The sequence below is a fragment of the Pseudopipra pipra genome, chromosome 21 (genome assembly GCF_036250125.1).
Source record: "Pseudopipra pipra isolate bDixPip1 chromosome 21, bDixPip1.hap1, whole genome shotgun sequence".
Classification (NCBI taxonomy): domain Eukaryota; kingdom Metazoa; phylum Chordata; class Aves; order Passeriformes; family Pipridae; genus Pseudopipra; species Pseudopipra pipra.
Window position 1 is genome coordinate 8,316,785 of NC_087569.1, and position 12,788 is coordinate 8,329,572.

General features: G+C 51.1%; 1 protein-coding gene across 1 annotated transcript in view; it reads left to right on the forward strand.

Moving 5' to 3' along the window:
- Window positions 1-12,788, forward strand: part of NXN (nucleoredoxin) — a 48,428-nt gene that overhangs the window by 26,060 nt on the left and 9,580 nt on the right. The window contains exons 2-5 of the mRNA XM_064677967.1: window positions 9,277-9,394; window positions 10,769-10,902; window positions 11,253-11,353; window positions 11,875-11,981. Coding sequence (XP_064534037.1) covers window positions 9,277-9,394; window positions 10,769-10,902; window positions 11,253-11,353; window positions 11,875-11,981 — 460 coding nt within the window. The remainder of the gene's footprint in view (window positions 1-9,276; window positions 9,395-10,768; window positions 10,903-11,252; window positions 11,354-11,874; window positions 11,982-12,788) is intronic.

Below are 12,788 nucleotides of genomic sequence, written 5' to 3' on the forward strand. Positions count from 1 at the left end.
CGGGGCTGGGTTTCTTGGGACGGATCGTGTTCCCTCGCTTGCCCTGCACCTGGCCCTCCATGTGTGTGTGTCACAAACCCCTCAGCCCTGTCTGCCAGGCCCCCTCCGGGCTCACCCCATACTGGTTGTCCCTCCCCTACCTCTGTGCCCAGCCCATACCATGACTCTGCACCTTTCCCTGCCTCTCTGCTTTCTCCTCACAGCGAATGCCACCAGCTTTGCTGGAGCACAGTATAATGGGAGAGCTGCTCTGCAGAGGAGCAGCTGGGTGAGGAAATATCTTCTCCAACTTCCCTCCTGCTGGCTTGTGCTGCACTTGAGGTGTTGGTGCATTGAGCTGTGGGCAGCTTTGTTCTGCTCTGGTTTTAATGTGTGCAGGCGGTTAATTGCAAACTTGGGACTCTCAGTGGTGTTTTCCCATTTAAAGGTCATTGGCTCATGTGGGTTTATATTTCCAGCCCTTGTGGCCTTTTTGCTGAGGGGCTGAGTGTCAGTTTGGGGAACAGGAGGAAGATGAGAAGTGCTCAGCAGGAGAGGGTTTTCCAGCAGCCTGTGTTACATCTGCCCTGCCAGTGTCACGAGTCAGTCGGATGGTCTTCCCTGCAGGGCACCCGGTGCTGGCTCTGGGGCTCAGCTGTGCTGGTGAAGTGTGTTAGGAGGGCACAGAGGCCCTGAAAGCACGTTGTTATCAGTGGTTTAGCCCAGAGCAGTTTTGGTGGTGTGATGTTTGCGTGGGGATGGACTTCATGGCTCCAGAGGAGAAGTTCCCACGAGCGCCGTGGCTGCGCTGGGTCGGCGCGGGCTGTGGGATCCCTTCTGCGCCAAGAGCTGAGGAGGAGTGGGATAACTCCAAGCTGTCACTGGCGGGGATTGCTCTTTCCAGCTGGAGCTTGGGAGCACCTGGGTCTGGTTAGCTCCTGGCTTGTTCTGCGCTGTGGTTGCAGAGTGAATCCCCAGAGCTGTGCCGCTCTCTGAGCTGAGCAGAGCCTGTTGCATGCAAAGCCCAGAGCTGCCCCGGCAGCGTGGGCTGCGAGCAGGCGCTGGAGCTGTGGTTATGGCCCTTCTAGCTCTGCAGCTGTGTAACCTTTGCATGAAAATCCTCCTTGGGTTGCAAACCAGGAGCGCTGCCAGATGAGATTCAGTGCTGTAGGCTCTGAGACGCCGAGATGGATGCAGCTGTAGGGAGGGCCAGACCAAGCAGTGCACCCTCTCCCGAGATCAGCTGGAGAAAAGCGCTTGTTTTTAAATGGTTTGAGTGTTTGCAGTGATGCAAGTGCTGTGTTGAGTGGAGGTTTCTGTAACAAAGCATCAGCAGTGATGCGATGGATGAGCTGTTGCATTTCAGAAGATGCCGTATGATGAGCAGGTTTCCCACCCATCCAGCGAGTACCTCAGCAGCTGTGGGCACAAGAGGGTATCTGAGGTGTCTTGGTAGTTTTAGAGTCCCATGTAGCTGGTCTGGGAGATGGCCTGTCCAGGGGAGGTCACTGCTTGCAGGGCTCCTGGCACTGCAGCATCCTGGAGCCCTCACTCCCCAGGGTGTGTTACAGTGCTAACAAATACTCCATTGTTTTCCAGGATTTTGTTGGTCTGATTGTGTAAGGTTCCCTTTCAGATTAACCACTGAAAACAAAACAGAAACCACACTAACACCTCATTGTGTGCGTTAAACAAAAAAAAACCTCAAACAAATCCCGATTTCCCTGCTGATTTAAAAGGCTTTTGTGTTTGGTGGGAACTCTGTCTAAATTCAAGGCTTTTCAGAAGTGTTTGTTTCTTAATGATCCGGGATTGCAAGGTGTTTGACCTCGAGATTACTGCCAGAACTCGATGCAGGCAGCCTTCAAGTGAACAGTAGCAGCAAAAGCAAAGGCAGTGGGTAGGAAACTCAGGTTCTGGCAGACATCCTGCTTCCAGTGACAGATGAGACTTGGGACCAAGAGAGGCTCTGAACTTTGATTCAGTGTCCCAGACTGCCACCCCACCCCTCGCCTTTCCTATGAACAGATGGAAAAATATCCCTTCCCTGAAGAGAGAGAAAAATTATTATTTTTTCTCATTACCTTTGTGTTTACAGAGCTATTTCTTACTCAGTGTTAGTCATTCAGGGGCGTAATTTGTAAAGGCCTTGGCTGATGCACTTCTACATGTGTCTTAAATTTTTCCCACACTTTAACTCCCGCTGTCCTCACTGCTTTTTATGTTTGCCTTTCTGTCTTACCTACCAGGAAAGTGTGAAAAAATGCCAATGAAAACAGGTAACAGCAGGTGGGTTCCAGGTGCTGTCAGACCCCCTGGGTTCTTCACCCATTTTTGTGCCTTGTTTCCCTGGGGGTAAAGGGAGAGTGCTTGGCTCAAAGAACTGCTGGGAGAAAAAATAGGTATGAAATATCTGGCTCACATGCAAACCTACTTTTAAAAGATAAAGCAGGGTGTGCACATGGAGGAAAAAAACACCATTTATTGGAAGTGCATGGAAGTGTATTTCCTAGTCCTGGGAACAGTGCTGTATGCTTAAATTCTGCATTGTCTTTGGGCTGTTGAATACAATTTGAGGAACACCTGGAAAAAAAAGATGTTTATAAAAGACATCCTCATACTGTTGATAGACCAGCCTGTCTGGTGGCATCCTCCCTGCTTCATTTCCTCCCTGTGTCGTTATCTGTGTGTTTAGACAAATGCTGCTTTGCCCTCGCCCTGGGATCAAATCAAGCTGCCAGTGCAGCACCTCTTTGAAACCTGCACATGTAAAAGAGCCAGGCCAGCTCCCGTGTCTGCTGCAGGCCCCGGGGCTTTGCTCTCCATAGATCATGTTAAGCGCTCTTCAGCTCTGCTCAAATTAAATGTTTTCCTATCAGATGGGGGCTGCGGAGGATCCAGCCTGTCAGCCTGCGTGTGTGTCAGGAGGAGGGGAGGCAGCCTGTGCTCTGAGCCAGCCATATGCTGCTCTGCCCTCGACTGAAATGCTCAGCTCGCAGCCCCTTGCGCGGCGTAACCCGGGAAATTGTAAAGAGCAGCGGTGCCAGCGCTGGGCAACTGGGGTGGTGAGAGGGACAGGATGGGAGGAAGAGAGGGCACCAGGACATGAGGTTGGGCTGGACCAGGTTCCTCACCCCAGGCTTTGGCTGTGGAGCTCCTCAGGGGAACAAAGAGTAGCCTCCGCTGGCGGCCGCTGTGCCAGAAAACCCCGTGGAGAGGATTTCCTTTTGCTTCGCTTCCAAACCTTCTGCCTGGTTGGGAAGAACAAAAGCCCAGGGTTGCAATCTGGCTCCTGCCAGGGTCTCTCCTGACCCCCTGCTGGCTGTGGGGCAATGTGGGTGGCTGCAAGCTGGACTGTGCTGTGCTGGTCTCCCACCATGGAGCTGCAGCAAGGAGAGGGTGGAAGCGACAAGCAGGACTTTCGGGTTGATCTTTTTTTAATTCTTTTGCTCTCACTAAGTCATATTGTGGTGGGGCAGCATCCACAGCAGGTGCTGCCAGGCTAAGTGCCAGGGAAAACTGGTCCTAAGGTGGTTTTTAACTGGGCTTTCAGCCATTGCAGACAGCGTGCACACGGAGGGGAGCGGTAACGCAGCCGCCCGGCTGCTCACGGGTCCGTACGGACCAGCAGCCCCAGTGCCCTGCACTGTCCGTCTCAGCTGTTCACATCAATCTTGTTTATTGCAATTCCAAATCCTCCCTCCTCAGCTCATTAACGTTCTCGGAGCAGACGTCTCTCTCACCATTGTATTTTGTAATTAGATTTTGATTTACTTTCAGAGGGAAGCAGCAGCACAATAGCCATTAATTTATCCCAAGCCTTGCTCGATCTCCTCCGTGTCACAGGGTCAGACCTTGGCGTGCACCATCTGGTCTCCCCCCAGTATTTGGCTGCGTGTTGTTCCTGCACCGTCCCCCTTCTGCTGAGGGGGTTCCCTTATGCATGAAGGGAAAGGAGCAGCGAGGGAGGGCAGGAAGAGGAGCCTTCGCTCAAGCTGAGCTTGAATCATAGGGACAGGCGTGAACCAGATTTAAATCGACAGGGCGAGGGAGCAGCCTGTTGTCTGCAGAGCCTGGGTGGCCCCTGGTGCTTGTAAACCCTTTAAGGCACGATGTAAAAGCTGCAGTTTAACATTGTGAGAGCGAGGACAGAGAGGTCCCCTGCAGCGCCGGGCCGAGGGAGCAGGGTGGTGGGAATGGCTGGGGATGTCTCGCCAGCCCGGAGCCGGTCTGTGTGACAGAGCTGGAGGCAGAGCTGGGCAATGGGCTCTGCTGGTCCCTGAGGCCCTGGACCAAGGGCACTCTTCCACCCAAGTGCTGTTCGTGTGTTCCTTAGACAGACTTGATATTTCAGCCCTGGAATGAGAGACCAGCAAAAGCCGAGCTCATGCTGTAATGGCTGTGCCCTCCAAAAGTGGGTTTTTAGAAAAGTGGCTTTACCCCTGATTCAGCAGAAAGCAGCAGCCATCCACAGCAGGAACATTTTGTTCATTTTGTTGCTGCTTTTCAGTTTTTGTACTGCCTTTGTCTGTCTGTCGCTGCTCAGGGTGGAAGCATGGATTGCAACATGAGCAGAGCCAATGTCTGCCCTCTGGACCTCCAGACAGAGTCAGCTCCGTAACCTATGGAAGATGGAAGCGTGAGAGCTTTTATGGTCCAGTTTCACACAACAGCAGAGAAGTGCAGCCCCCAAAGAGGGTGGGAGGACCACTTTCCCACTGGCCAGGGCTCAGAGCACTGCGAGCAGTTGTGCTTTGTCTCTGCCAGCGTTAACTGCTGCAGCTCAGGATTTATGTTGGTGACTGAATGCGACCAGGACTGATAAATCAATCAGCACAACCAAAAATAGCGCCTGGCAGCTGTTGGAAGTGGGGGATCCCTTCCCCACCAGTATGTGCAGAGCAGGAGGGGATTTCATCCACCTCGGCCGAGTGCCAGCCCTGCGCAGAGAGAGCCGTGGGCTGCTGGGGAGACCTCTCGTCTGACACCTTTATCTGGAAAAATTACTGCGGCTGTCTGCAAACTCCTCTCCAATGGGTGTCTCAGCCAGGCATTTCCCAGTCACCATGGTGGGGGGAATAACCCAGCCAGGGCCAGTGTAGAGAGCAGCGTCGCGGCCAACACCGAGTGCTGCTGTGCGGCCCAAGGTCTGAGGATCGCCTCAGACCTCAACCATGAGTGATCTTTTAAAGCTTCTCACAGCTGGTCGTGGATGGAGTCGTGGAGGGGAGCCCAGGGCAGTGGTTTCCAGGACAGTGTGGTGATGCTTTTGTGTAGGGATAAAGTTACCGGAGGAATCCGGTGACTCTGGTTTTTCCGCTGGATGGCTGCACTTAACCACCTGCACGGGAGCCAGGGAAGTTTCTGTAAAGCTGGTCAACCTGTTTAGTGTCTTGCAAGGGGCTGCATTTCCTGCATTTCCTTGCTGCTTCTCCAGCGGGTGTCCTGGGGTGAGCATGGAGTGTAGCAGGCGTGCAGCCTGAACCAGGAGTGAAGGGCGCTCCGAGAGGATCAGCTGCTTTCAGGCTGAATAGTCCGTAGATTATTTCCACATCTGTGTTAGCTTTGGCTTGATCCCACAGATTTGCAACAGCTGTTGGGAAGCGGAGCAGAGATCCCCTCTTTAAATGGATGATCAAATCCTTAGAGTGTGGAGTATGTTATTTCTATGTCATCCTCTTCACGGCAGGAAAAACAGCTTTTCAGAGTTGCTGAGGCAGCACTCTGCCCTGCTGCCTGAGCCATCATCCCATCAAGCCTGCGGTCTCAGAGCAAGTTGTAATTTGCTTTCTGCATCCCACGCCCAGCCTGACACAGGAGCCTTTGTGAGGTGTGTGGTTGTGCAGGTACCTGTACCAGGGATGCCTTTTTTCTCCTGGATACCCCTTCCTGCATGGGCCACAACCAGTGGGCGTAAGCTGACGGGACCAAGGAGGAGCTCGTCCTTTTTCCAGAACCTGCATATGTGCAAACCCCTGGCATTTTACCCTGAGAAAAACTAACCAGTTTACCACAAGACAGGTTCAGTCATCCCTGGGTTCAGAGGCTTTAAGTGGAGATCAGATGTCCTTGCTGGAAGCATCAGTTCAGGTACAAAACAGTGGTGTAGCGTGGGAATCCTGCAGCGAGCTGCCTTATTCAAAAAGCCCAGCTAAAATGAACCAGCCCCTTTCCTATCAAGGTTCTGCTCTTTCAGGTCAGACCTGCAGTAAAAGGAGCCATCAGGCTTCCTTCAGAAGCGTTGGACAGGCTCTGGAAAGCTGATTCTGGCTGACGAGAGCCGGGGCAGTGGGAATGGTGGTGGATCCTGGCGCTGGTCCTGCAGCACGTGCGTTTCTCATTCCCCGACAGCTTTTCTAGTGCACAGGAGAATCATCAAACCAAACTGCTCCCACTTTAAACAGCACATTCCTGTACAGAATTAATATGGCTGGTGCATGGAGACCACTAATTTTCAATTCCAGGCTTTCATAACTAGGCTTAAAATGGCAACCCAGTTCCAGTCCTCTTACGTGCAGTTGTCGTGTTTGTTGGTGCTGTGTGATGGATTTCAGTGATAACCCAGGTGGCAAATTTGTTGCAAATAGGAAGTGCAGCTCAGCATGAAACTTCTTTTGGTGTTACCTGTGCTTGTGTCTAGGAGCGGTGGCTGTTGCACAGTTGCAAGGTAAAACCTTTCAGTTTGGATTGCTTTTTCTTGCTCGTCCAAGGTGTGATCGAGTGTGATGTGATGCTCCTTGGGTTCAAGCCTCAGAGCCCGGTGATGGACGTGCTCTCCCAGGAGCAGCAGTTGTCACATTGACCTCTTCTGATGCTTTTTGACCCTTCTGACACACACCTAGCTCTGTGCTTGCTTGAGGGTGTTTCTCCTGTGGACCCTCACTGATGAGTTAGAAGTGGCAGCCCCCCATTTTGTGGAGTCAGAGTGTCTGGATTGCAGATTACCTGTGCCATGGATGTCTGGGAAGCCAAGACCAGTGCCTGCAGTTTGGGTCCAGTGGGGCCTGGTGGCTTACACATCCTGAGAAGACCCAGGACCAGTTGTTGGCAAGAGTTGCCATGTGTGCCGGACCCCGTAGACTGACTGGAGCCAGCTGTGCCCCACTTGCTCTGGTGCTTTGAGCAGGCTTGGTTTGGTGTTATCCCCTTATCTGGGGTGTTCCAGCCCCATCCCGCTGAGCACAGTGAGTGGATGCAGCCTCTTGGCTCTGAAGTGCAGACCCTCCTGCTTCCCCAGCCAAGCAAAACTGCCAGGACCCGCCGTGGTGCCCCAGGGGAGCTGCTTCTGTATACAAAGGACTTGGCAAAATGAAGTGTAATGTAAGCAACTATTTAAAGAGAGCGATCTGATTGCTAGTTGTAATTTCCTTATTGTTTGCAGCACCCTGTTAAATGCCTGTGATCCTTATAAAGGGTTTTTTCCCCACCCTTTAAACTTCACAGAAGTGGGTTTTACCTTCTGTGGTTTGAAAACCCTCATTGTGAGGGGGCTGGTTTGCGCTGAGTACAATTTCTTTTTTCTTTTCACACCCAAGGCCATTTGGTTTGAGAATCTATTGTGTATGAGTTGGCTTGTCCCAAGAAATATGTCTACTGGAAATGGAAGGCTGGTGGGTAGGACACAAAACCTCACCTCTCTCTAGGTCCTGGTGGATAGAGGTTGATAGAGTCTTCCTAGATCAGTGGTAACACTTTCTCTCAGACCCAAGAGCGTTATGCTAACACCTCTTGAAAGCAGGCTGACACTGTCACTTATCCAGATACGGCTTCTATAGAAAGGTGTTGGAAGAAATATTTAATACAGTGACACTAAAACCTGAATGTGGATGTGACTTTCTCCCTCAGCTGGATCTCTGGTGTGGTCTGCACCTTGCATCCCATTCCTGCCCTCGTGGCCTGGTCCCCAGATCATTCCCAGCTCAGGAAATGGAATTGCGTGTCTTTGCAAATCAGGGACAGGACAAATCAGTTGCAGAGTTGTGGCTTCTTCCTCTGGAAAAACACCTGGGTGTGGTTTCTGTGTGAGATACTGATGGAAGCAGCAGGATGTTGTGTGATGGTTTCTCTGGCTCTCCTGCTGGCTGGCAGTGGTGGTCCCTTTCTGTGCTTCTCCCGTGGCTGGGTTTTATTTTCCAAACCAGAGCAAGTTGTAAACACACGGAGCCCGAGGGGCTTTGCAGAGCAGAGCTTGATGTTAGGGGAGGGTGGTGATTAATTTCCTTCCCCTCTGGCTCTTGGCTATGGTTTGGCTTTTTTGTTTGAGTGTTTGATAACTCACCACTGGGCTGTTGAGGTTGGGAATGCTTGGAGAAGCGTAAGGAAATGTGGTGATGGCAGCAGCTCCTCCATGCATGGTGGGGACACCGGCTCCTGTGGCACGGCCAGCCCACACCTGCAGGCTGGGCTGTGCCAGCAGCCATCGTCATCTTGTTCCTGCTCATCCCAACGAGCTTCTGTGCGCGAGTTAAGCCCCAAATTACCCTGTGCCAGAAGCACATACTGAGAAATGTCAACCCAGGACTGTGTGATACCCAGAGCACTCAGTCACCGACCTTGTGCAGAGCTGAGCTCGCTGCAGAACGTAATGACCAGCAGACAGGACCATCCAGACCAGGATGCCCAAAATGTGGCCATCAGGCTGCGTGGCTTCTGCTCATAGCCCTTGGGGACCATTGTGAAGCTGGCAGTGCAGGATAGATGAGGTATGTGGCCCCCAGGCTGGTGTCAAACCCATTAATCAGCTCCTGGGAACAAACCTGGGAAGCCCCAGTTGCAGAAGAATAATTTTTTTGTGTGTTGACCTTGCATTCAGCCTGGCTGTGTCTTGGCAGGGGTTACTGGTTTGTTTAATCAACACTGAAATGGGAGGGGAGGAAACAGCCAGGGAAGCATTACAAATTGCTTCAGAGCAGTGGCATTAAAAGTATTTGTGCTTAGCATGTCTTCTAAACAAAGACCTCAAAGCATGGCAAATATTAACCCCATTTTACTTGCAAAGAGGTAAATGCAGCAGGAGGGGAAGCTTTACCTGTGCTCCCAGGCAGGTGTGAGACACATGGTGGTCTCACTTGAGCTACCAAGAGGATAGTGGTCATGGTGAGGGTCTCTGTGGGCGTTGGAGGTCCAGACTGGCCCGGCAGCTCTTCCTCACATTCCTTGACACTCATTCCTGAAGCACCAGTTCTGTTTCTTTGCTCAGCTTTGACCTCTGTTCTAAAAGATGCGAATGCTCCAAAATCTTCCTCTTCAGGCTGCCAAGTTTACCTTTCTTATCTCCCCTCCCAATCTCTTTTACAGCTGAAGCTGTGGAACAAGTACAGAGTCTCCAACATTCCTTCCCTAATATTTATCGATGCCTCCACCGGGAAGGTGGTTTGCAGGAATGGCCTTCTGGTCATCCGAGATGACCCTGAAGGTAAGACTTGGAATCTCTTGGAAACATGGACACACTGCTGCCTTTTCATTTCAGTTCATTCTGAATTGCCTGGAGGGGAGGGAACAAAGAACTATTGTCATTAACTATTCAAAGCACTGTGCTATTTTCGGCGATAAATTTTCTCCACCATTCCTGCCAGATCTTGTGTTTTGGTTTTGCTTCTTGAAAAGAACAAAGAATTTCCCTCCAGGATTTTTGTCTGGAGTGCTAATGAGGAAAAAGTTAGGCTAACTGAAGCATTCAGTTTGGATTTTTCCCTGATGGAGGCACGTGGACAGAGTGAGGGCCCAGACTTTCCATACCTTGGGAGCAAAATCCTTCCAGAATACTGAATAGGATTTCATCACTGACATCACACTCTGTTAGAGTGAATTTCCCATTACTTACAAATTAAACAGAGAAATACCACCGTTCTCCCATGCTGAGGTTTACTGTGCTGGGAGTTGGTATTAAATCCATCTTCTTCCAATTTGGAAAAACCAAAATGAGCAAAATGTGTGCCCTAACTCACAGACCCTGCAGAGATCCATCAGTCAACCACTGTAGTTGTCCATCCACACATCTTACTGGCTCATTGTTTCTTCATGCAGCAAATACTGAGCGTGGTGACTGAGTCTTTAATTGAGTGGCAGGAGCTGTACAGTAAGAACATGTTGTGGCCTGAGCCATCTGTGATGTTTCCTCCTCTCTGGCTGAACACATGGATTGATTGCTCTGGGAGCTGGCAGCAGATGATTCAGAGCGTGTGTTTGTGTGTACACACACAGCTTGCTTTGGGGTACAAAGGGTTAGTGTAAGATTTTATATATATATATATATATTTATATATATATATATATATATAAACACACCATCTCCTCGTACATGTATATAGCGAAGGTTTTATAAATAACAAAAATACATGTATATACGTAAAAATACATGGTTAATGTCAGTATAAGGGACATAGTCTGACTGCATTCCTGAGCACGTACCACCTTGCCCTCTGTTGGTAAAATAAATGCTGTTGATAAGGAAAAAAATGCCTCATCAGGCACTAAAGCAGAGCAGGCTTTGTCAAGCCAAAGGTGCTGTGACTCAGGCTCAGGGGGCAGCCTACCTGAGGGAAGGAGGTGACCCTGGCTGCAGTGCAGAGCTTGGCTCCCTCACCCTGGGGCAGGGATGACGTGGTGAGTTGCTTTGCATCCCCCATGGATGGGAATAAACCCTAGTGGGATTCCTTAGATAGGATCCCCTGCATCATTGCAGAAGGAGGGATGGTTTGTCTAGTGGAACTTTCTGAGCCTGCAAAAGCTGCACGTGCATGTTACTGTCTCGTGTCTTCTTTCCACCCCTACCCTGACCCCTCCACAGGTCTGGAGTTCCCTTGGGGGCCAAAACCCTTCAGTGAAGTTGTTGCTGGGCCTCTGCTAAGGAACAACGGGCAGACACTGGACAGCAGTGCCCTGGAGGGCTCTCACGTTGGGGTCTATTTCTCTGCGCACTGGGTGAGTAGTGGGTGCTGTGCAGAGCACTTGGAGTGGGCTCAGGGAGGGTTGGTCAGACCCCAGGCTGGTTGGTGTTAAAGGGTTTGAGATGCTCTAGTCATTCAGCATTGCAGTGGCCTGCCATCTTCAGCTGGCCCTTCAGAAGGGGAAGTGATCAGATTTGAAAATGAGGAGGATTTTGTTGGTACCTTAAAGACTGTAAGCCCCAGCCACGTTCAGAGCTGCTGCCTGGCACTCCAGCAAAGATGAGGTCACACCTGCTCGTGGTCACTGTGTCACCTGGGCCTGCTGCATGTGGGTTTGGCCCTGAGGAGGAGACAATGTCCTTATCCACGTGTTGTGTTTTGCAGTGCCCGCCGTGCCGAAGCCTCACAAGGGTCCTGGTTGAGTCCTACCGTAAAATCAAGGAGGCAGGCCAGAAGTTTGAGATCCTCTTCGTCAGTGCAGACAGGTGAGGCAGCACTAACACCCTGTGCAGGCACAGCTGGCTTGCCCCCAAGCTGTGAGCATTGTTGGCTTGATCTGTGGTGGAAATTTGATCTGGGGCAGAGCAGGTTGGCTCTGATGTCAGAAAGGCTGAGTCCTTTCTCTCTGCCTGGTGGTGAAGTGCAGAGGGGGCTCAGCAAGGGCAGCAGTGGGATATGGAGCAGGTCTGTGTTTTACTTTGTGGCTCATGGCTCTGGGGTCTGAGGGATGCTCGAGCTGCTGCTGCCACCGTGGGTTGGCATTCAGATGCTCCAGAGAGTTTGAAATATTTTATTGGGAAAAAAATGCACCGTGGACCTCTTCTTGAGGGTCTGGGGGTTTTGAATTTCCTCCGGCTCTCCCCAGGTTGTGTCTGCCAGCAGCACATACTGGTGGGCTTTGGTGGAAGGGATGAAGGGGCTTTGCAGGCCAGATTTTTAATGAGGAAAGAGCCTGGCAAGTGGAGAGGCTCTGCTCTGCATCCCATGCCCTGTTCCTCTTGCACAGGTCAGAGGAATCCTTCAACCAGTACTTCAGTGAGATGCCCTGGGTGGCTGTGCCCTACGCCGACGAGGCCAGGCGGTCGCGCCTGAACCGGCTCTATGGCATCCAAGGTAGGAAAGGCTGCACTGATGCACAGATCTCCTCTCTGCTCCTTTTGTTGAATATTTGTAATGTCTCCCCTTGTTTAACTAGACCAAGAAAGCAGCAAAGCAAAGCACAGTGCCCCAGGCAGAGCCGCTTCGTGTTTCTGCTCTCCACAAACTCACATTCCTACCACCTGCCAGGCAGGCTGTTAGTTGAAACAGGACTTCCATAAACAGCCTAATTCTTCCTGGAAACTTGGAAGCTGTTTTTGGCTTGGATGTTTTTTGTCTAATTACCGATTTATTTATTTTTGCTTTTTCTTGAAGGTTCAAATTTCTTTTTCTTGCTGTTTTATGTAATGCAAAGGCAGGCCGTCGTTCTGTGCAGGGGCTGAGGAAGATGGCATCTGTTTTATGTTAGTGACATGAATTACAGAAGAGAGAGTGTTTGATGTAAACCATGGCTTTGCTTTTACTGTACGTGCCAGTGCCAGAATTCCAGCAGCCCCAGCTGCTCGTAGGGGCAGGGAGAGACTCTGTCTGTCTGGGTGGCTTCAAAGAGTCACAGAGATGATAAAATCTCACAGCAGCCCTCCTGGGGACTGGCACCTTGTTCCTGCAGGGGACAAGCTGTGGCACAGAGGTGTGTAAGGTGACTGGCTCTCACAGTCTCATGTATGGACATACAGTTTGTCCCTGTGGTTAAAGGATTTTGCTGCAATGTGGCTCTTTCTCATCCATTTCTGTGCAACATCAGTCAGGTGGGTGCAGGCTGGCAGTGGTAATATGGTCTGCAGGGAAGGGGGAGTGTAGCCAAAGGTGGCCAAGGGCTTG